This window comes from Schistocerca serialis, chromosome 2 (genome assembly GCF_023864345.2).
Source record: "Schistocerca serialis cubense isolate TAMUIC-IGC-003099 chromosome 2, iqSchSeri2.2, whole genome shotgun sequence".
Lineage (NCBI taxonomy): Eukaryota > Metazoa > Arthropoda > Insecta > Orthoptera > Acrididae > Schistocerca > Schistocerca serialis.
This window is the reverse complement of record NC_064639.1, coordinates 387,687,332-387,713,047: the sequence shown is the minus strand read 5'-3', so window position 1 is coordinate 387,713,047 and position 25,716 is coordinate 387,687,332. Positions and strand designations below refer to the sequence as shown.

At 41.2% G+C, this 25,716-nt stretch overlaps 1 protein-coding gene across 1 annotated transcript in view; it reads right to left on the bottom strand.

Annotated features, from left to right (window-relative positions):
• LOC126456012 (ubiquitin-conjugating enzyme E2Q-like protein CG4502) overlaps positions 1 to 25,716 on the bottom strand; it is a 650,936-nt gene that overhangs the window by 100,945 nt on the left and 524,275 nt on the right. Inside the window, exon 4 of the mRNA XM_050091767.1 lies at positions 18,531 to 18,785. Within this exon, the coding sequence (XP_049947724.1) occupies positions 18,531 to 18,775 (245 nt within the window). The 5' untranslated portion in view covers positions 18,776 to 18,785. The remainder of the gene's footprint in view (positions 1 to 18,530; positions 18,786 to 25,716) is intronic.

Sequence of the window (25,716 nt, the reverse complement as noted above, 5' to 3'; positions counted from 1 at the left end):
CGTTCAGCAGCTGCAATGCCAGTGGAGCTATAGTATAGGCAGAAGTCATCAGCATACAAGGAAGCTGAGACAGACGTCCCCACCGCTGCAGCGAGCCGATCAATTGCAACTAAAAAGAGGCAGACACTCAAGACAGATCCTTCCGGGACCCCATTCTAACTCTGGAGGAACTAAGGGATGCCGCAACTTGCCCGCGAAAGGAACGAAGCGACAGAAAATTTTGTATGAAAATCAGGAGCGGGCCCCGAAGACCCCACCCATGAAGCGTGGAGAGGATGTGGTGTCGCCATGTCGTATCGTACGCCTTCCGCATGTCAAAAAAGACGGCAGGAGACACTTGAACAAAACGCAGGGATTCTTGTTAGAAAAAAGTGCATTTGTAGTTGGGTATGTGTTTTTGAAAATTCAGAAATGCAGACATATACTTGAAGCACTACTCAAGGGAGCTGCACCCCATAGCTTGAAGTATCACGATGAGGAACGCTTGACTACGAAACAGGAGTTCCTGGGTTACATACCAGTCACGGCAAGATCAGAAATTTTCATCCTGTATGAGAAATGAGCAGTGTACTTACACAGTGTCGATCAGTTATTGGGTAGGATCGCAAATTAAGTCAACTAAAGACAAAGACGATACAATGGAAAATCCAGCACCTTAGAGGGATCAGAGAAAATAGTGATCAGACAGTCAATGGGAAGAAGAAGACAATGAAAAATCAGACAGTGAGTCAATGATATCAGACGGTGAGCAGACAGTCAGTCAAAGAGATCCGCCAGTGAGCAGGCAATCGGAGGAATCAGATCAAGCGGTGAGCAGGCAGTCAGAGGAATCAGATTCGACGTTCAGCAGGCTGTCGGGGGAATCAGATTGCACAGCGAGCAATCAGTCAGTCAGAGAGTTAACAATGCAGAGACAGAAAATCGGACACGACGAGAGAAATAGTGTGCTTGTGTTCTGTGGGCATGTAAACCTATTCTTTATTCAGAGTTTGAGTCAGATCCCTGCAGTCATTCCAGAGTCTAGAGTCACTTTGTGACATACTCATTTTCCGCTCCATGTCGTGCAGCTATCGCTTGTTCTCCGGTTCCCGAATCTTTAAGCACCTGACTGCACTTCTTCGTCTGACCTTAGGCTCCAAATACTACATTAATGCCACCTCAGTGAGGTAATCAACTCAGACAATAATCACTAAGAGCGCAAGCACAAGAACACTGTGTCAGCTTCCGAGTTCGAGCTATGCCTAAGGGATTAAGTCAGCCAGTACGGAAGAATGAACGAGTGAGTTAAGCCACGCATAGGATCACTGTAAAGCTACAGAAGACGGAAGATAACAGCTGGTGGCTGTCAATCCGCATCCATATAAACAAACGAGGCATAAACGACTCGTTCTGTCGACCTCGCATCTGCTACACAAGCCTTCATGCAAAATTGACTTCGTTGAGTGGTGAGATAAGACACTCCATTCTCACCCCCTCCCCTCCCCACCCCCATCCCCACTTGTCGTATTACTGTGTCGTGTCTATACTCAGTCAAATTGGTCCTGAGAGATTTATTTTTGTATCGATGATGTAATAATAAACCTAATTTTTTCAATGTTTTACTCCTTTCATAATTTGTTTTTAGTGCGACCTAATTTCCTTACCAGTTTAACTTTATTCTAAGAGGCGATCAAAATGTTTCCGTTCGAAGGCTACACAGTCCAGAATCGATATGCCAATCAGGTAAAATCACCGTGAGCATTGAGGCAATCATCCCACCGGTGCACCAATTTGCAGAAACGCGTTTGGTAAAAAACCGTGTCCTACAGCATGAAGAAGTCCACAACTGCCTGCAGCACATCCTCGTCCAGCAGGAATCGTCGACCCTTTAAGGTCCTTTTTAAGGGACCGATAGTGTGATAATCGCATGGGGAGAGATCGAAGCCGGCTTGTATGGTCGAGCGGTTCTAGGCGCTACAGTCTGGAACCGCGCGACCGCTACGGTCGCAGGTTCGAATCCTGCCTCGGTCATGGATGTGTGTGATGTCCTTAGGTTAGTTAGGTTTAAGTAGTTCTACGTTCTAGGGGACTGATGACCTCAGAAGTTAAGTCCCATAGTGCTCAGTGTCATTTGAATTTGGAGTGATCGAGACTGTAGGCTGTTGTTCGAGTAACTCCCACTCGTGTTGGCGTAACTTCTGCTTTGCGATATGGGAAAGTGCGTTATTATGAAGTAGAAGCATCTCGTAGCGCAACATTCCACAACGGTGGTTCTCGACAGAGGTGCTGTGCCATATATATTCTTCATTCTCCGATCAATGTCTACTGGGGTTTGTCCTTCGGCAGCCAAGAAAATAATAGCATGTTGGTGCTCTATGGACCCATTCGATACTAATGTTGCCGTAGTTCAGGTTTCCGCATTAACCGCACGCAATCGGTTAGACACGAATTCTACACTGATCCGCTGCCTACGTGTCGATGCTTATATAACCGCATCGGAGACGCGCTACGTTGCATATACGCTGCAGCAACGCTCTCAAATTGAAACTTTTTAATCGCCCCTTGTACATTTTGGCAGTGAGTGTAGAATCATTTGCATATTGATTTACGTGATTCAGGATCAATTTTAATTCAACAATCACAGTGATAGTTAATTGTTAATTGCTCCACACAGATTAAACTTTTACAGGGTAATTATCCTTTGTGAATTTACGCATTGATTCATTCTGTATCTCTGAAGTTTCTTCTGCTTGTTAGGATCTATGGAACACGATGAATGAATGAATCATGAATGAATGACTAACTTCCGTACCTACAACACGCATACTGATGTTTCCCCCTTTATCAATAACGGTTTTAAACAGCGTTAATCTACAGTTTTCCTTTGCTCACCTGTAGCAATTATTGTGTGTTAGTAATAAGTTGTGAGTCACCGCTTAGTGTCAGTGGCTTACCTGACACACTATATGCAATGATGATCAGTAACAAAGTGACACGTAACGAATAATTTGAAACTCGTTAGAGGATAATCGCGATTGCATACATATTTTCAGTACATGTAGTATACTGCCAACCGGTTGCGTAAGTTTAATGTAAAACCTTGACCAAGTTTCATTACCCCTAGGCGTATCTTCTTCGGACGGAAGTCATCAATAATATTTCAAACATATTATAAAATAAACATTTAAACCTCTTGATACCGGATAAAATTGATACTTGCACAAATTACATGGCGTTGATATTTTAAATATGTATGATGAGCTAAGGACTTCAAGTCGAACAGTAGAAAATATTGAATAAAGTCCTCCATGGAGATGGTAAAGATTGTTACACAGATACAGCTTGTTAAAAGAGCAGACATTGGACTGAACGTGCGGCATCTAGTTATTACATATGGTTCAATATTCAGTATCACCAGGATCGAATACTTATTAGTGACAGTGCTGATATTTGTATTCTAGGCATTATGCCGTGTTCCAAGGCAAAATTATCTACCTAACGTTTCGTCTTCAAATTCTGGAATCATCATCAGAGGTTTTAACGGTTCAGAAAGCAGTTACAGACTCAAACCAGCACAACAGTCAGAATTGTTTTATTTGGGTCTGTAACTGCTTTCTGAGCCGTTAAAATCTTTAATGATGTCTCCTGAAATGTTAGGCAGAGAATTATAGATTGGACCACGGCCTAATGCTCACAATACAGATATCAGCACTGTCGCTAATACCGGCCGCGAAAGTTTACATTCTACGACGAATACGTATTGTTTGGTATTTAACTGTTGCAGAACTACTGGTTATAGATGTTAACTAACAGCTGGAGAAGTAAAACAGAAGACTGCAAAATTGTAGCGGTACTGAAGAACGTTCGAGGTTCTGCGTCACGGATTAATATTCAATAATAATAATAAATGAAAATAGAAAACAAAAATCAAAGAGAAAGTAATGCTGCAACCTGTTTTCACAGCTATGACGCTATAAAGTGGGTGCCCTTTGTGATTATGAAGGCCATGAAAAGACCAGTAGTCTCAGTTGGTGGCGTCATACAGTAGTCTATAATGAATGCATCGTAAGTGTGTGTTTGAGGTTTACGGGCGCTAAACAGCGGGGTCATCAGCGCCCATGCATCGTAAGTTGCCGATATTCGCAGTAGCGAGTAATTCGCAATACAAAAATTAGAAGATTGCTTTTGATGTCCAAATATTTTTTCTCAGAAGGTATTTGCAAACTAGGCAGCTGCTAAAACCAAATTGTCACTAACATAAACCAACTATAAAGATACTGACATATGAGAGCATGATTGGTGCCAGATAAAATCCAGTGGGTCTGATGTCCGTAGTGGCTCATTAAGGCGTAGCTTCGATAAACAAGGCACGACGAACAAAGCCAGTCAGCAGCAGATATTAGCCACGAGGGACGGCATACAACAACCGCTGTGAGCACGGTACATGCGATATCACAATGAAATAAGTCAGATACATGCCATCGGAGTGTTATTCACGGACCCTGAAACGATTAAAGCCGTATGCACACAACAAATCATTAAACTCGTACCAGTATTATGCAGAATTCGACAACAAACTACGTTGGATTGCTATTCACAAACTGTGAGCGAACTCATTTCCACGAAAACTCTACTACTGTTTTATCACATGCACATGTCAGCCAGAAAAACTGTCACGTTTCAACGTAAATGAACTGAACAATGCATTTGAACAAGTCATTAGTGAAATACACATTGTTTCAGAAACATGCATCAGCTATTAATGTAAGTCAATGGTGCGGTGTTTTGGACACACACAATAAACGAAATTCGTTTTACACAATGCGAGTTAATATTAGTATATTCACAATATCAACTACGGTAGACTTCTATACACGGAACATGCACCTCGAATTTAAAGGCGCAATATGTGAAACAGAATTAACATTTTAGGACCACATTCATCATAAAACAATGTCTTTGCTGACAGTCTTTACAGTAAGATATTGTGATTTGGTGCTTATCTACCGCGCAGGTTCCCACAGAGAGAGTATCTAAGCACACCGAACTAGAGTCGAATCCCCCGAGGGAGGAGGGGGGTGGGGTGGAGAGAATATGGGGCCACAGCCACCTCCCGCCCCTCCCAAAGCTGCAACTATTTCTTCATAATTTCCTATGTAAAAAAAGGAAACTCTAGCTATTGCAGCTAGTATTAAAACAAACTGAATTCCTGACTTTGCCGAGGGATGCGCTTATTACAATTCTGATAGTCCATTTGCTCCTCCTCCTTTCTCTGTCCATCTCCTCCTCCTCTCTCTGCCCATCTCTTCTTCTTTCCTTTCTCTGTCTTCTCTGTGCCTCCTGTTTCTGCTCATCTCCTCTTCTTCCCTTTCTCTGTCCATTTCCTCTCTCCCTGCCTCAGCCATCTCCTCCTTCCTACTCTAGTTTGTCTCCTCCTTCCCCCATCTCTCTGATCATCTCCTTCTCTAAATTAAAAGGTCATGCTGGATGCGGCAGTTTTACTGTATGAGTAGCGAAAATATAATAATCGATAATTTCTTTCATTCCATCATTTTTTGAGGGGGTGGCGGGTGTCAGCGTGGAAAAGTTCGGCAAAGGTTTGAAATTATGTGTAATGTTTGTTGCAGTCCAGAAAGTGCTCTCATTTTCAAGTACTGGATGAGTATACTCTTGCTGTTTGTGCGCCGTGAGTACGCCTCACTTCCATCTCCATCCCTTTGCGAGATAGGTGATCCATACAGCCATAGTGCTTCTTTCCAGGCAGTAAGTGATATGCGTAATAAGTCTGGTTGAAATCAAACAGGTGGTTTTGGAAGAGATGTGGAACGTAAATACATACACACATACATCTGCCTTTACAATATGTATGCATTAAGAAAACACTTCGGTTTACTCTAGAGAATTGTGAGACATAACTTTTATGAGCTAAGCCCCCCCTCCCCCCCCCCCCCTTTCCTTGAGCTAAATCATACATTCGAGTCTGCACCGGACAAAATTTCGTTATTCCACGGAGACGTCACGCGGATTCTACGTAACACTGCCAGTAGCCCTGATATTGGCCTCAATTCGGCGAGAAAGTGAGTCCACAAGTTGTTCAGGTATTTAATATGCGGCCGGGACACTCATTGGTGATTAGATCCTGCGGTGCTCCCGAATTTTGGGATGATGGTTGTTACATTTCACCCGCCGTTCCAAATAATCCCGAATATATTTATGGGGTAAGGACCAGCTGATTTAGCAGACCGGTGGAGGTGAAATAGGATGCCCGGGTGTTTGTCAGACTAGGGACTTATGTGTGCAGCCCTGTGAAGACGGTTGTTGTATTGAAGGGCGAAAGTGAGCACAGCACACTCATCATGAAGACGTAGAATAAAGGGCAACATGTAGTCACGGAGAACGTTGAAATAAACACACTGGTTCGTATCCACGATAAACTAAATGAATGGGTCCAAGTTGTGGTGTGAAAATCGCCCCTAAAACTTCACAGAAACACCTCCTGGCTAAACTATAGCCCCCACACGTTGTTGATTAAGCCCCTCATTAGGACGACAGTGCACTCGACGCCTCGCACCATCTGAAAAGACGCGAAACCACGACTCGTCGACCACAATGTGCGTCTTCATTCAGCTGCTGCCCAGATCCTGTGTCGTTTGGGTAGTTGAAGTTACATGCTCTTTCCTTAGAATGTGAGCTCTAGACCATGTTGAGAGGGACCTATATTCACTGACAGTACCAGTAAAGCTTGTTGGCTTTGATACCAACAGCCATTGACACGGCGTGACATTCTTCTCCGGTCACTGTCGCATACCATCTTCCTACAAACCCTTGGTATTTGGCTGTGAGTGGTGCAATATTCCTTGTAGACACGTTGGACAGTCCACTTTGATACACCAACAAATTGGGGAATTACTTCAGGTGTGATCATAGGCACGTCCAAATACGATGGTTTATGCTATTCTGTCACGTATCCACATCGATCCATGTTAATGCGCTGGTTCCATACAGGGGACTATCACACAGACACACGGCGCGCGCGCACACACACACACACACACACACACACACACACACACACACACACTCACACACACACACACTCACACACACACACACACACACACACACACACACACCACTATATTCCCATAACGTGCGACATGTTTAGTGTGTCCGTGACCGCGTGGAACCAGCTCAACGTCATCTACAGTTTCCAAGCGAGACCGGTCTGCTCTTTTAAGAGGGTAACTAATATGTTGTCTGCTGAGTGTAGTTTCTCTGTTCCTGAAATAGTTCTGGCGTTCTCTAGCGGCTTTTAACTGGAAGTAATATCTCTCTGTCGTCAACATTTGTAAGATGGGTCGGATTGATTCCGACAAGAACTAGGTAAAGACCAGGAACATAATTATTGAAAGACACCTCCACTGTTGTATAGAGAGGTCTTAAAAATGAATTCAGGTGGTTGATGGTAGACTTGAACCAGTCTGAACTTGGTGTTGAGCTGGTGTGTATACTGTTGTGTATAGTTTATAGTTTGCTTCCATGCTAGTACTACTCAGCCACAATATTATTTCACTTGCGCTTTATCGGAAACACACAGTGACCTTACAGTAAACAAGCATGTTGGTGACTAAGAGAAACGCATTGCATTGTCAATACTTTCAGGCTATTTGTGCGTTTGCTATCGATTCCCACTACGCGCTGACTCGCGATGAGTCGACCGAAGCGCCCTCACTCCCAGGTGCAATAACACCGTGGTCGACTTAGACCGTATTGCAGTAATCTAAAGCAGACAGAGCGTTATAATTTCCTTACATCCTATAGTTTTTGTTATATACACCTTTACGTTTCTTTCGACTGTATTAGTGAAGTTACAGTAGGTATCTTCAGAATGGAAGGACTGGCATTTATACCCAATGAGGCTAAAGTTTTTCTCCGCCGGCAGAAGGGACGAAGTTTCAGTAGAGTGAGAGCTTTCTAAATTGTTCTAATAAGAAAGATTATAAAATTTTCAATAACAGAGAAGATTGTAGAAAAAAATACGGCTGTCTAGATAAATCTGAACATAATTTCAGCTAAGTGAGAAGTAAAAGTAGTAATGTATAATATACAGAATAAACTTCCTTTTAAGAGCACAGCAAAGGGATGGTGGAGGGCAGGAATAACTCTGTGCACGCCCTGAATCAGAATAAGACGAGCCGCTTGATACAGTATAAAACACGATTCAGCAATGCAGGGAGAACGTCTCCAGAGATTTGAATAATTTTTGCTCAGATGGGTCAGAAGGGCCTGATGACATAACTCAGGAGTAATTGAAATGAATGTGGGAAGCAGGAGACTATATTAATTAGTGTCAAGACGCTAATGAACAGGAGACTTACCACAAGAATTACGGTATCAAAGATGTACTATTCTATAAAGGTGAGATCTACAGAATCGTCTTCTAATATGTCACACTCGTAAATTTCTGACGAGGAGAATAAACAGAAAGGTAGAAGCAAAAGGGTTACTGGATGAAGATTAGTCTGATTTTAGAAAATAAAAAAAATAAGAGAGGACCTTTTCTTCCATTTTGATAAGTGATGGAAGGACAAATAAGAAGAATCATACATACTTGGAAAAAAAAATTTTCGTCAATGTTTCGAGACAAACAAATATTCAGAATACAGAAAACAATTGTGTTAGAAAAGCGACAGATTAATAATTTACAATACCTGTATGTGAGAACAAAATACGAAACTCAAGAAAGACAGAATTATGTTAAGGAAAATTTAATGGAGAATAAGAGCTTATTAGTAGCGTTGTTCAGCTTCCTTTTTGATGGAGAAATGCATTAAGTCTAGAAGATTTCAAAACAGAGTAAAAGTGAAAGGGGAAGAGAAACCCATGCTAAGGCTCGAATGAAGGAATGAAGCAAGTTTAGAATTTAAGGTTCTGTCGACAGTGAAGCCATTATACCACAATATCGGGTGGAGGTGCAGGGGAAGATGAGAGGTTAAGAAAGAAAACCACCCATGTCATTTTCAAAGGATCCTTATAAGCATTTGCGGTAAGCGATATACGGATATCACGTAAAAAAAATCTCTAGGTTCGGAGAAGGACTTGAACTGCCATCCTTCCGAATTTAGGATCAGTGTCTTCACACGCCACCACCTTGCTAGATGATAAGGTTCGTAAAGGTAAATTAATGTAAACATACATCTACTGAATGGTACGGAGTAGCGCAGAATTTCTATCAAGGGTACACAAAGAAAAGCTGTAAGCTATGAAGAGTAGAGAAAGAAGAATAGTGACTTGCTCAAAATAGTGTGTAACATTGCGGAACAAGCGAGGAGGGAAAAATAACAGCAGTTATCTATTACTTCTATAAGGGGCTGCAAAAGTAAAAGTCATAGGCCATGTCAAAGATCTGAATAAATGAAGCAGTTTGAGGAAATCTTCGGATGAGTTAAGTGAGATACTGCTTGCACTCTACATAGATTACGTGAAAAAGCTGGGTTTTATGCTAATAGATGTTTATCGTAGGATGCTAGATTAACGAAGAGCTACAAAGAAATAGAAAAAGGTTCAGATTATATTCATTTTCAAGAAGTGTCGTTGAACAGATGCACGTAACTACACATATGTATTGATGACATTAGTTAGTTGTAGAATTACTGAATACGTTTTATGGCCCCGTATTACGAAGCTCAGGAGGCAGAAAACCGACACAGAAGTCAATATGGATTCAGCAAGCAGAGCTTGCGTGAAAGTCAACTCGTTATGTTCGACGATAATATCCAGAAGGTAAAAAATAGTAGTTTAATACTGTGTTTCTTGATTTCCAGAAAGCAAACCCTCTACGCTGTCCCCCAATGAACAAAATACAAAATTCGAGCTTAGGGAAGTTATGAACCTCTTTCTGACTGCACTGTAGGCTACTCAATAGATAAACTCATTACGTCATCCTGAAGAGGAGGGAACTTTTGACACGAAGTGATTCTGAGTGTACCTCAAGGAAATGCTTCAGTGCTGGTAGTTTTAACGACATGTTTATAGATGACGTGACGATTAATATTGAAGATCCTATGAAGCCATTTAAAGACGACGCTTTCATACGAATGGGAAATGTCAACATCACAAAAATGTAACGCTTTGCAAGAAATCCTGAAGAGAATCGGCGGTAGGGGAATTAGTAGCTGACTGGCAACGTAAACAAACGGAACGTGCTGGATGTAAACTAGTAGAAGTATAGTGTCTTAATTGATCATTTTGTTGGTGATCGATCCCTGGAAACAATAACAACAATAACAACCGTAAAAAAACAAGCACAAAGGAGAGGAACGATGGAAACTGGAACAGCCATACATAAGTAACTGGGTGAAAGACAAACAGCACACCGAGGAGCCTGAAGTCCACTGGTAGCAGAAGCAGATGACGTGTCAGGACGTGACAGGGAAGAGTTGAACACGTTCAGGCCAGCGCTGAGAACTGTTTTTATCGCTGAGGAGAGACACGCGTATTCATGCTTCCCTTCATCTAGCGCACCTGATTTTCCTGTTTCTTGCCACAGGGTGATGGTCGTATTCAAATGGCCTAGGCTAGTATTTTAATATCTTGACTTTATACTCGCATCAAAAAAAGTTTGTATCACCTCTGTTCCTAGAGTTTCGGAACCTGTACAGAAAATTGGAATAGAGATCAACATAAACATCAGTTCCGCCCTTTTTGTTGCTCATGAAAACCACACATTGCACATTGTACAACCATACAGCGAGACCTTTAGAGGTGGTGGTCCAGACTGCTGTACATACCGGTACCTCTAATACCCAGTTGCACGTTCTCTCACATTGATGCATGCCTCTATTCGTCGTGGCGTCTATCCACATCGATTCAGTGTTGGTCCAGATTGTTCCACTCCTCAACGACGATTCGGCGTGGATCCCTCAGAGTGGTTGGTGGGTCACGTCGTCCCTAAACAGCCCTTTTCAATCTATCCCAGGCATGTTCGACAAGGTTCATGTTTGGAGAGCATGCTGGCCACTTAGTCGAGAGATGTCGTTATCCTGAAGGAAGTCATTCACAAGACGTGCATGAAGGGGGCGCGAATTGTCGTCCATGAAGACGAATGTCTCGCCAATATGCTGCCGATATGGTTGCACTGTCGGTCGGAGGATGGCATTCACGTATCGTACAGCCGTTACGACGCCTTCCATGACCACCAGCGGCGTGTGTCGACCCCCATAATGCCACCCCAAAACAGCAGGGAACCTCCACCTTGGTGCACTCGCTGGACAGTGTGTCTAAGGCGTTCAGCCTGACCTGGTTGCCTCCAAACACGTCTCCGACGATTGTCTGGTAGAAGCGACACTCATCGGTGAAGAGAACGTGATGCCAATCCTGAGCGGTCCATTTGGAAATGTTGTTGGGCCCATCTGTACCGCGCTGAATGGTGTCGTGGTTGCAAAGAGAGCCTCGCCATGGACATCGGGAGTGAAGTTGCGCATCATGCAGTCATTGCGACAGTTTGAGTCGTAACACGACGTCCTGTGGCTGCACGAAAAGCATTATTCAACATGGTGGCGTTGCTGTCAGGATTCCTCTGAGCCATAATCCGTGGGTAGCGGTCATCCACTGCAGTAGTAGCCCTTGGGTAGCCTGACTGAGGCATGTCATCGACAGTTTGTCTCTCTGTATCTCCTCCATGTCCGAACAACATCGCTTTGCTTCACTCCGAGACACCTGGACACTTCCCTTGTTGAGAGCCCTTCCTGGCACAAAGTAACAACGCGGACGCGATCGAAACGCGGTATTGACCGTCTAGGCATGGCTGAACTACAGACAACACGAGCCGTGTACCTCCTTCCTGATGGAATGACTGGAACTCATCAGCTGTCCGACCCCCTCCGTCTAATATCCGCTGCTCATACATGGTTGTTTACATCTTTGGGTGGGTTTAGTGACATCTCTGAACAGTCAAATGGACTGTGTCTGTTATACATTATCCACAGTCAACGTCCATCTTCTGGAGCTCTGTGAACCGGTTTGATGCAAAAATTTTTTTGATGTGTATGGATAATTGCAGGATTCAATTATTTTTAAAAAGCAGGATTCCATTATTTTAAGAAACAATGGATCACATAGCATAAAATAATTCTACACTAGATTAATCACAAATTATGTGTTATCTGATTTGTTCAGATAGGTCCCTCGCCGTAGGCTCACAGGAAATTATATTCACTGCTGTTCGTTGCGCCTGGCTGATAGGTAATACATCATACATTACTGTATTGCTGGTAGCATAATTGCTAGAGTCGTGTGTGAGCCACCAGTGGTCCACGCCGTCCGATGGTAGGATGTAGTATGAGCCAGCAGTGATACGCGCCGACTTGAACGTGATAAAACTTCGGAGACGTACATTCAACAGTTTACTATATCCCACTAAACTGTCCGGTAAAAATCTCAGAGTAACGTCCCCCCCCCCTCCCCCCACACACACAGAGGGAGAGAGGGAGAGGGAGAGGGAGAGAGAGAGAGAGAGAGAGAGAGAGAGAGAGAGAGAGAGAGAGAGAGAGAGAATGAATCTTACGGTAGTGTACGTAAGTAAGATGGGATTATTAGGAAGTTAGCATACCAGCACAACTGCTCTAAGTGGGTCTATATGCATTGATCTGCAAAACATAAGAACGAGTTAGATGAATTAACATATCATTTTTTTTATTAACTACTCGGAGGGAATGAATGAAAGTATGGGAGCCTGCTGCCGGAGGTCTCCTAATCGAGCACGGAAAGTTGAACGAGACATAGCGTTAGATCAGCGTGACTATAGTGCCAAACGCGGATGTTGAAGACACGGGAAATGAGCAGTTAAATGTGAAATCCTTCCAATCAAACTGTGGCATGAATCAGCACACCAGTGTTTAATAGTATTTGTTGAAACCAGTGCTGGTTGCAATTTTTGTTTTTTTGTTTATTATTTATGAACTACGCGTTTTATCTTATTTATGCATCTTCAGGCTGATCTTAATTTGGTATTTCTTAGGACGATCCATTAGACAGAGTAGCTAAAGGGCATCGCCTAGTGTATCAGGCCAACATCGCCTTCGTTATCCTGAGTATATACTTTATAGTTAGACGTGAGTGACTCCAAGACCTGTATAACGTGCTCACGTTCACAGGACGCGTAGTTGGTAAAAGAAAACTAAAATTCCAACCAAGACTGTTTTCAACTAATACAAAAAATGGTTCAAATGGCTGTGAGCACTGTGGGACTTAACTTCTGAGGTCATCAGTCCCCTGGAACTTAGAACTACTTAAACCTAACTAACCTAAGGACATCACACACATCCATGCCCAAGGCAGGATTCGAGCCTGGGACGGTAGCGATCACGCAGTTCCAGACTGTAGCGCCTAGAACCGCTCGGCGAACAGCGCAGTTGGTGGAACCGTTGGTACGAGATGATATTCGGCTAATGGAATGGCCTGCCTTTTTCCCCGACTTAAAATCCAATCAGGCACGTGTGGGTTGCGCTGGAGACACTATTGCAGGACGTCCAAATGAACCAACGACTACCCAGCTGTTGCCTACAGCGCTTGTGAACGAGTGGAACGCCGTACTACAAGATCTCCTCACCAACCTTGTGGCCAGCGTGGGAGCACGCTGCAGAGGGTGCACTGCTGTCCATGGTGATCACACACCCTACTGACACGCTGATGACGGGCCCTCAGATCTCCGTATTATAGAGGCCAACGGCGGCTGACAGGGAACAGAAATCTCCGTTTTCCTATTCCTACACGGGCGTCGTTTACATCTGCTGTACTCTCCGTTGGATAAAGTTTGTACCATTTGCGGGCAAGGCATGGAGTAGTGTAGTGATTCGAGAATTTCTGTGTAAATTCTAGAACCACTCAGCCTTCTACCGTCTCGAACACACTAGATTCCGGATATGAGTGGGGGATGGTAGAATCCTATCTACTGCGCGTCACATGTTTGTGCGTGCACGTTTAAAATCAGTCGCGGGAAGAAAGTAGACGCGGCGGACTAACGGCACCGACAAGTGCCTGTCGGGCAATCCCTAGATGTTTTAGTGAGTGTGTAAGGAAGAACCATAGAGTTTATATGAAGCTCTGTGCTTACTGGGTCATTGACTATTGTTATTAAAACAAAGAAAGTTGAAAAAGAACTCTTGATAACTTTTGACGTAACCTTGCTATAGGCAAGATTTATTTTCTGATTTATGTTAAGAAAAGTTATGGTATCAAAGCCAACTTTCTTTTAACTGTAATTTAATTTGTTCCTGACGTTCGACTGTACGAGGTACTTACCGGAAGTTATATATTTATGTTGAAAGTGAGAGTTTTATTGTGTATGAGAGTCGAATACAACGATAATTGACGAAAAGCGAAGTTTGTATGTCTACTTATTTCATAAGTGGAAACAGTCTAAAAATTCCTGTACCTAGCGTTATTCGATGGACAAGATATTAGTGCCGTTTTATTTGACCACTTGTCCGATCATGATAGCAATGAAATCTGCATGAATACAAGGATGATCTTACGCTCCAGGAATCATCGCACAAGATAGCGTGTCATTGGCAACGTACTTTGTGTGGCGGTGAAATGTTTCATGATTTATATACAGATGCCTTATGGGATGCACCAAGGGATACAGAGGATGACAACTGCGATACTACTAATGATAGTGGCAGTGAGTTTGGGCCCTCTGCGTCAACTAAACATTGAAAACACTTAAAACAGCTACGTGTGTTGGTGAGTGAGAGTGATGTTAGTTCTGATGACGGGGTAGACATTTGTTTACGTGGAACGGATACAAGAAGTGGCTATACGAATGACAATCCAGTCACATATTTGGAACCTTTGGAGGTCAGCTAGGCTTTACAACTGTTCCCGATAATCCATGTTGCACTTCAGAGGTTGTACCTCGCTCTTTTGGTGACGAATTATTTGATGTTTTCGTAACACAATCTAATCTACATCGCGGTCAGAATTTACATTCATATATAGCATCACACAACACAATAAAGTAGACCGACATTTCAGTTGTTCAAATGAAATGATTTTTAGCGATCATACTTGTGATGGGACAAGTTAAAATGGACAGTTATCGGTACTAATGGAGCACAGGCCCTTTGTTTGAAACTTCTAACGTCGGACAGCTGATGAGTCGCAATCGATGGCAGCAGATGTGGAACGCACGGCACTTTTCCGACAATTCACGACAGGATGATCCAGCAGACAGGCTCTATAACTTATGACCGATTCTCCAGCATTTTGTGGATCGTTGTCAGACTATGTATAAACCCATCCAAGAGATATTATTTGACGAGGGCATGATACCTTGGATTTATGATCTACAATCTGGAATCCTGGTGAAATATGTTCTACTTGTGCTAATGGTATGTGAGGCCACAACGGTTACGTATGTAACATACTGGATGAAGCCACTTTTTTCTATATTGGCACAACTTTAGACGCCTGTCGTATGTCTATCAGGACAACTATTATAACAGTATGAAACTGCAGATAATTCACTTGCACAGAAGCGTGGAGTCTATGGGACAATAAGGGCCAATAGGGGACTTCGAACTGACTTTTCAACTGCTGTATTGCAAGTTCAAGCAAGTGGTGAGAATAGTTAGCACTGTACATGCAGCTACGATGAAGAGTGTAGAAAGCATGAGTGGTGTTGTAAAGAATTCTGACTGTATCCTTCAGTTCGATAAATACTTGAAGGGTGTGGACAGAGCAAACCAATATTTGCAGTACTAATCATTTCTCAGAAAGAGCAAGAAGGTAGTACCCTGGTTGATCGGCTGTGCCCTATTCAATGGCTTCGCTGTGTATAGAACGCAGAAACCAGGAAAGAAGATGAATACAAGTCATTCCTGTTGGACACAGCCTGATACTGCAGCCTGAAGTGAATGCTGAAGGGGATGATGGAGAAGAAGACGAAGACCCCAGAAAAACTCCCACGTCTCGGAAACCTCAATTAGACCATCCTCAAAGACTATCAGGGAATATGAGGAAACACAGCTTGGAGGAAATGGTTGGATCAGGGACCAGAAAATACCCTTCCATGTCCTGCAAAGTTCGTAGTACACACAAGTTGGGAAGGGAACCCGCTGCATCTGCTTGTTCTGCAAGGTGCCTATTCACAAGGGAGTGTGCTGCGAGAAGTACAACACACTGAAGAACTACTAGAACATGTGTTGTGTACGAATTACAAGTTTGAACGTAGTATGATCAATAGAATAGGATAGTAATTACACTCTGAAATACTGTTTATAATTATATCACAGTTAAAGTTTGTAAAGGTGCTTATTTTATGCATACATAAAAAATTATTGTTTCTTAATGCACAGAAACGTTTTCTGTTCAAACAACAACATTGCAAAATACAAAAGATGCAAAACTGATGGGATGTAAATTGGTTTATGGGCAGATGCAAAAACACAGCAGCTAGCCGAAAAAATACTGTTGGGTACAAACAACATAGGGTACCGAAAGGAGATTAGAGGACCTGCGAGGCAGCTATGTTGTGCGGGCTGCATGCAAGTCAGGGAGACACAATAAACGGCCACTGTGGTAAGCTGGAACAGAACTATTTGGTCCTTAAGGTGTTAATAATCATGCTCCGCCTTTTGTAATGTCCAGGGGCCATCATTAATGCGATGACTTCAGTGCAGTTACTGTCTTTGAATGAAAGTGTCATTTCTGTTCGTCTCTCTGTGTATGTCTTCCAGTTATCTTATACACTTTACTGTGGCAGTTCTTTCTTTGTATGGTCGAAGTTCCATCGAGCTATGCTACTTGGCAGTGACACATATGGAAAATGACTTTCGTCCTTAAGTTTTGCACAGCAGTGCATAAGTAAAGATTATGCTGTAAGGTCTCCATAGCATTTGAATGTTGTCTTTGAAAAGATCGAGCTTTGCAACTTGTAAGGAGGAGGAATATCTACCAACATGTGTTGGAATTCGACAAATTCGACAGCAGCCGGATCGTAGCCTATCAGTTTTGCGCGATGTTGCTGCTCGCGTCGGTCAGGATGCCACGAGCTCATGCAGATAAGGAAACGACGGGCTCGGGAGGGTCGTACACAACGCCGTACTGCCGGCCGTGGTGGCCGAGCGGTTCTGGGCGCTTCAGTCTGGAACCGCGCGACCGCTACGGTCGCAGGTTTGAATCCTGCCTCGGGCATGGATGTGTGTGATGTCCTTAGGTTTAAATAGTTCTAAGTTCTAGGGGACTGATGACCGCAGATGTTAAGTCCCATAGTGCTCAGAGCCATTTGAACAACGCCGTACTCAAAACCGTACAGGGACTCAATGGGCCCACGCAACTAGCGCCAGAGAGGACAGAAACTTTTCCTCTCGGCCGTGCGGGATCTCACAGCCACATCACGTAGCTTGACTCAGGAAATGGGCTTGTTTGCAGTGATACAAATACGCAGACGGCCAGGACAATGACGCCTGGAATATCACGGATTGCCAGCACGGCAACGATTGTTGAGGGTCCTATTGACACGGGAGTCGAGAGTGACGCGCCGACAGTTGTGGGCCCAAAGACAACAAACAACCCGAGAGTGACAACACGTCGCTTTTTCAGACGAGTCCCGGTTCTACACGCACATCACAATAGACGCATTCATGTGTAAAGGTTCCGAGGAAAACGAGATTTTCACTCTGAAGCGGAATGTGCGCTGACATGAAAGTTCCTAGGAGATTAAAACTGTGTGCCGGATTGAGACTTGATCTCGTGAGCTTTGCTTTTCTCCGGCAAGTGTTCTACCGGCTGAGTTACCGAACCACGACTCACGATACCTGCTCACAGGTTTACATCCGCCAGCACCTCGTCTCCTACCTTCCAAACTTCACAGAGGAGCTTCTGTGAAACTTGGAAGGTCGTGGCTAAGACATGTCTTCGCAATAGCCTTTCTTGCAGGAGTGTTAGTTCTGTAAGGTTCGTAGGAGAGCTTTTGTGAAGTTCGGAAGGTAGTGATGATATAGGGAAGTCATCAGCTTATGTCATTTCGTTTACGCTGTCGCCGCACCTGCCTGCTTCACTTTTGCCATCCTTTCTGGAGACAATGAGACCAGTTTCTGCCATAGCATGAACTCAATACCGATCGAGATCTCCTGCTCTTCTCCGTCAATATGTTTTTGCGTTCTTTGTTCGAAGTCTACGTTTATTACTAGAAATAACAGGAATGTAAAAACCGAAAATCGGTTATTTCAGAAAGCTTTTATGTTGAGCGATTTTAACAGTCAGGTTAAACTGGAAACGAAAGAAACCACTGTAATCGAAAAACGTTTTCTTCAGCGATAACCACGATCGTTACTGTATAGGCACAATAAAATAACCTATTTTGTTTACTGTGCTTCTTGGTGTTGCAGTTTCAATGACCACAAGTTGAAACGAGAAATGTAGAGATGGAAAAAATCAGCTCATAATGTGGGATGGAGGACGGCACCAAAATAGAGGAACCTGAGGTGCAAAAAAAGAAATGAAAAAAAAGAAGTTGAGAGAAAATGCTGCGCTTGGCGCCCCCTGACCTGCTGAGGAGCCGCCTCGCGGCTGCCACGGGAGAGTTGGAGTTGCTGCCGCCGCCGCCGCTGGCGCCAGCAGCGGCCGCCCCCGCTGCGGAGGAGGAGCTGGAGGCGGCGGCACCCGCCACGGCCGGGGATCCGCTTCCGGACGCAGCGTCTCCGGCCGCCTCGCCCGCTCCTGACGACGCCAGCTTGGGCCGGAACAGCCGCCGGAACGCGGCCGCCATCTTTTCCTTAGAGCGCGACGACATGGTTGTCAGCCTGCAACACGACGCACAGGACCACTCACTAGGTGCGCTCTGGCAGCCAGCAAGCAAAGAACTGTTTAGCTGCAAGCGACACATTTGTCCTGTAAAAACGTTCGCCTTAAGTTAACTAAGGGCCTGACGAATTTGTCACTTAATGCTGATAAAAAAATAGCACCATTATTTAGCTCCTCTTCAAATTGTTATAGACTCTCTATACTATACCACAACAGAACAAATAGTCCAGTGACGGGAAAAGCCACGTATAAGGCTGCCACTACTACTGTAATTTAGTACGGTCTTACCTAAATAACAGAAAACACTGTCTGTATGTTGCCACGTATAACCATCTTATTACAATTTAGCTTAGTTTCCAAATAAAATAAACTATGGGAGGATAGTCCTATTAATGCGAAAAGCTAATCAATAGAGTTACCCTTTTTACAGCATTTGATCGTGTGTTCTGTCTGTCGGTTAGAAAGAAACGCAGTATGAATAGTACTATATTGAAGCTAAACGGCTCCCCCCGTCGCAGGTTCGAGTCCTCCCTCGGCATGGGTGTGTGTGTTGTCCTTAGCGTAAGTTAGTTTAGGTTAGATTAAGTAGTGTGTAAGCCTAGGGACCAATGATCTCAGCAGTTTGGTCCCATAGGAACTTAACACAGATTTGCAGATTGAAGCTAAGACAACTCAGTTCCAAGTTCATTTAGTGGTTTAAAATATGTAATAACGGTCGCCGGACTATCCAGGCAATGAAATAGTGAAGTACTGGAAAAGCAGAAGTATGAATTTTGCTTTTTTCTTGCTACTGTTTAAGTTGCTTTTTCAAATCAATATTACTCCACGTAAACCATGTTGGACTAAATCCTTATACATCACGTTTTGAAAAGAGAAAAAGCCCAGTAGATTACTTCAACGAAGCTAAAAAAATTTGGTCAGGGGACCTTCAGAAAAGCACTTTCCATAATCAACAAACTTAAATTCTAAAATACTTAGATACTAAAGCATAAGTTTTTTTTACTGAAAATTTCACTTCAAGAAAACTTCTTTCTTAGTGGAACTTACTTTCACAAGCTATTATTCTTTGAACTTACTCTATATAGTCATTTAACAGATTCTAGTAACTAGGCTCCATTCTGATGGCATTTTACGTAAGCAAACTTTTACTATAACACTTTGCAATAGTTAAGAAATTTTTTTTCATTATTTAATAAAAAAAGCCATTTAAATGGTGCCTCTTTATATTATCTCGGCACTTCATGAGTGCGCAAAACAGGATACTCGGATCAAACAAACACCAGGAAGGAACACTATATAGGTGTATGATTAGGATGAAAAACATGGTGAACCAGTTTCTTTAAAGTTCAAGAATGATTATCCACAGTTTATGTTAATGATTCACGATGTACAAAAGTAGAATACAAAATAACCTTATCTGGTGGCTGTAGGCTTGGGACTGGCGAACAGTTATGACAGCTACACTCCCACAGTACGGCCTGCAACTATCTTACTGTAAGGGCTCAATTTCTCTTCTTAACGTCGTTCAATTTTACATACAGTAGCCCAACAACTCGCAACTATGCCGTAAGCCGTTTGCGGTCTTCATCCGAGGCATTTTTGTGCAAACTTGCAGGCAAAGCTTCTCCTGCTCCACATGTGTATTGCCTCAATGACTGCTGCCTATGGACTGTGTGACTTACTTCCCGCGCTTGCCACCTTTTCCACTCCCCAGAGCGACTTTCGTTTCAAACATAAGCACACTGACTTTTACGTAACACCTATTTCTTACATTGTTCCTAAGCGTGACCATTTCTTACAATTGTCAAATTTACATCAACATGAACTATTTATACACAAAAATATTTTAAATACAAAATGTCATCAGAAAATTATTTAACGTAATAAACAATTTACATAGTATTTTACATACATTACTCACATACAATGCAAAGAACTTCAACTTCCAGTATAGTGCACCTTACTTTACATATACAGAAAACATAGTGCCAATATGCGAATATTTTAAAGCAAAAAATTATAAAATTTAAATGAAGCATAAACAAATATTGTTATATCTCCACTAGTCGCGGTTCACAACGGTAGTCTTCAGAGGGTGCCACACAACAGAGAATCTCACAAGGAGACCACACAGCAGACGTATTTTTGTAGTTTTTTGATGCCTCCGAACTTTATGTGAATAACCTTAAAATTTTTTACATAAAACGAACGTTGTTAACATTCTACATCTTTATTCTTCATGTCTTCATACTTATTTCTCAACATAGTCACCCTGTCGACGAACACATTCCTCCAAACGGGAGAGAGAATGTATGACTTTTTTGACGGAGCCACAGCCTCAGTTCTGCTTGCACCTCTTAATCACTATCAAAGTGAAGTTCCCGATGTTCTTTAAGTTTTGGAACAGGTGAAAATTGGATGTGGCTACGTAGGGAGTGTATGGATGGGAGTGTATGGATGATGATAGATGACAGTGAACCCAAGCTGACGCATTGTTGCAGATGTCGCAACGCTTATGCGTGGGCCGACATTGTCATGGTGAAGGAGAGGGTGCTCCATATGTGGACGAACTCTTCGAATTCGTACTTTCAGTTTTCTGAGAGTCTCTCAAGCACCGACATAGTTACGTTACTCACCGCCTTGTTACACACTACAATTCGAATCCCTCTAGCGACATAGGCTTGCAACTTTCGTCAGCTAAGCTGGAAACTCGATGGAGTAATACATATGACATGTAATTCGTCATGCGATGCTAAGAACAGAATTAAAAAATTCTAAGGCATTACTTTTTAGCACGCTCTCGCGTTTACGGTACGTGAGGTTCAAAACTCAAATACCACTGAAATCAGTTAAATATAACTGTAAAAATGTTTCGAAGAAATCGAGTTTGAAGTTTTCAGAGCGTCTTTAATTCAGCAAAATAACAATAATTTAGGGTGGTTATGCGGTGCAATGCTTGTCCGCCAAGCAGACAGCCTGGGTTCGTTTCCTTGTCTATGCAAACAAAGGTGCATGTTCTAGGTGGTTTCCCGTGAAGCATAAAATACATAAAGATAAAAAATGCTAATTAACATGCATCTAATTATCGTTTTATGAAAATTGCAGGTGAGTTAAGAGAAAATGCGATAAAAACGCTGCATTTGTACAGTGTCATCGATGCCATGAAAATTATTGTTCTGTGCGCTGTACGATTCTTATCACTCTGGCCGTGTCAGACAACATCTGTGGTATAAAACAATGGACACAGTTAAAAAAATAGTATTTGGTGTTTCATTTTTTCTCCATAAATTTAATTTGTAAAGTTTTTTAAATCACTTAATTTTTATTAACGATCTTTTATAAAAGATCGATAACTAAGAATTTATATTTGCAATGAAAACTGAAATCTCATGTGTGGCATGTAATTCTAATTAGAAGATGTATAAGATGAATTTTATATTTAAGTTGGTGAACGCGCCAATGCTTCAGAATTGCTAAATATATACGGAAATTGGACACCCATTCTAAACTCCTTCCACTCCTCTCTCTGCCCATCTCCTCCTCCCCTTGTCTTTGCCGTCTCCTTCTCTTCTCCCCCTCTCTGTGGATCACCTTCTGCTCCCTCTCCATGTCCATTTCCTCCCCCACCCCTCATTTGTCATCTTACTCCTCTCTCTGACCTTGAGCTTTGTTTTACTGTTATTGCACATGAAACCTCGATTAGGAACTGAAGTAGATTAAAATGAGTGGGCAGGTCGATTGGGATCATTTTATTCTTAATCTTCCAGTGGGTAGGATTACCAAATTTCGAACGATTGAGATTCCTTAGTAGCATTCTAATCATAAACCAATTAACCATAAATACAAATTTCCTGTTTTTTTTTTATTTTTTTTAAAAAAGCTGCTGGCAAGAAAGAAATCAAAAAATTAGATTATTTTGCGTATGATTTTTGTTTGAAACTGTTTATAAGGAGAAAGAATGTATTTGTGAAAACTCTTCGTCTTATCGTTTACATGCCTTGCTATCATAGTTGAAACTGCCCGAATGAAAGAAAACGAAATCACAGATTTTCACAGCACATGACAGCGTTTTCTTTCTCGTTGATCGTTGACCTCTTGTTAATTACAGTTGCTCGTTAATGTTGATCGTATGGTTATTAACGATAGCGTTAATTTGATTGTTAAATTGATCATATTTACCAACTATTTAGCTTAACAATTTTTAATAAAAAATGTATTGTTTATGTTTCACAAATTCGACACGATGATAAAATTAACAACAAACAAAAATTAAGTCCTTCTTCTGTAAATTCATCCACCATTGCAGTCTTTTACAACTTCTTATTGTGGAAATGGGTGTATAATATTTGTCACTATGTGTTTCGCTTTCTTCGCTAGAATCCGAATCGTTTTCTTCCATATAACATTTGTTAATTACCTTAAGAACCTTTTTTCCACCTTTCTTTCTACAAAGTTTTTTTAAAGTCTTTTAATTCTGCAAATGCGTATTTTTATCGTAAACTGTAATTTTTACACAACCGTTTTTAAGTAAAATTGAATCCAAACATTCGACTTTAGGTATTCTTGGTCTAACAAACTATTTAATTCTTCTCTTGTACTCTGGTAATGTGTTTTATTCTTGTAAAAAACACCTGTAATTTTACCGTTTCTGTCTTCTTCCATTTCTTACTACAGATTTTTAGTAAGTTATAAAATCTATTTTAAGTTGGAGTAGTATGTTTTTTGTTTTCCCACCTTAATTTTCTAAAATCTCTACAAGTTGATGGTATTTTTCCATGATTTTTTTAAAACACATTAAATTCTTTGTAATATTACATGGATTACATATTCACTAATACTGTAGTTGCCTATACTACTCTGGGTTATTATCTTGCTTGTTGTTTATATCCTTATGCATGTTTTTCATACTATTTTGGGTGTTCTCTCGCTTTGATATATAGTACCTACTCATATGATCACTACTTATACATTTTTGCAAATTGATGTAGGTTTACCTAATGTCTTCTCGTATTCTGTTACATTTTTTACTGTCTCACAGTTAGTGCATTTTTTTAATATCTGCCTCACATCATTGGTACTATTCAATATGTTATTGTTGTTGTTGTTGTTCTTGTTTGAATAATATCTACTAAGTCGATCCTTATTAATACACTTTTTTACAAATCAATCTACGTTTATCTCACTTTACCCCATATTCAGTAATATCTTTTAATACTCAGCATTTAGTACATTTCCTTACTGTCTACTCTATGTTGTTCATTTAATACATATAAAAAATATAAATTGTTGTCCACTTTTGGTGTCCCCCTTTTCATCAATCTCTATTTACTTCGATCTTTTATACATTTACTTTCTTTCACAAATGGTGTCCATTTTTTGTTGTCCTCATTTTACATCAATCTCCATTTACTTCCAATTTTCATTCATTAACGTTCTTTCATATATGTTGTCCATTCTTTGTTGAAATTTTTCAGTAATCTCCATTTACTTCCATTTCACATTACTTTCTTTCACATGTATTGCTCATTTTTTGTCGTCCTTTCAGTCTCCATTTTAAAAAGGACAAGAAATACAGAAATTAAAATGTAGGTGAAAGTAGGTAGCTGAAAGCATAGGAATCAGATTTTTTTATCTATATGAAAACTTTACATTTTCAAAAATTAAAAGTTTTCCAAATGTTTTGATCTTTTGAAAACTCAATTTTTTTCTATATAAGTGAAATAAAAAAAATGAACAAAATTTAGAGTGTTGAAATTCTACTAAATGAACTTAACAGTTATAGTAATGGTTGTGCAGAAGTGTTCAACTAAATTATCAGAGATGAAAAAACATAAATCTTACAATGTTTGAAAAGCTGAAATTTTGTCACCTGAATGTGGTGATAAAGTTTTATTACTCTTAGATGATAAATTTAAAATTATGCTTCCAGATCGCTATACTAAAATCTTTTTAGAATACGATGAAAAATCAGAGAAAATTATTGGATTGAATTTTATATACTGAGATAAAAAAAATAGAGATCATCTGATTCATGTTATTGAATTTTAATAAATTTCAGAATGTTTATTTTATTTTTTAAATTTAGTATTTAGAATATTAAATTTTAAATGAATAATTTATTTGTTAGTTAAATAAAAATTTCGTTTTGTGAGTGTAAATAAATTTTTGGTTGGTGGATACAGCATAATTGAAATCTTGGTTTATAGCATGGAGTTTTTAATCAATATGTTCTTTGGTCCAGAATCGGCATAAATATATTACTTATCAAGTGATACTTGAGTAAATTGATGAAGAATTTTCTGCGGTTTATTGTAGCAACATTTTCCCATTTGAATATTTCACATATATTTAAAATTAGTCCATGTGAATGTCCGTCAGAGTAACACATAAAAATCTGAAGTTTTCGAGAGACTAGTAACAACTTTTCCCCCTTATACTAGGTGTTTCGCCTATGAGTTGTCAGGCGACACCCTTGTTTCGGAAGATATCTGCAATTTCGCTTTTGCAACTTGTATCTGATGGCAGCCCAAACAAATATAGCTGATGGCGTCATTCATGCGACGACCATGCCGACGGAAAGCCGTGGTTTGTTTCCCCTTAGAAATAAAATTATGTTTAAAGCTACGTTTTACGAGCCCATTCGATAAAGCAATCCTGGAAGCAGAATAGTTATCCTGGTCCGAGCTCACTTTCCTGCTGACGACGTTGAGAATTGTAGATACCAGTTACAGTGATTCCACTTCGTTTGATGACTCTTGACTGCTTGTGATCAGCGTAATGGTATGTCTAAGAAGTACCTTTCTTCTTAGACTTTGCGAATGCACTTGTTTTCATCTTCAACTGCGCAACGAAGGCATGCATAAGGTGCATGCCTTTTTTCTTGGAAATAGAAGAGCCAAAGCTTGTAGCTTACCACCCTCGGTGGAAATC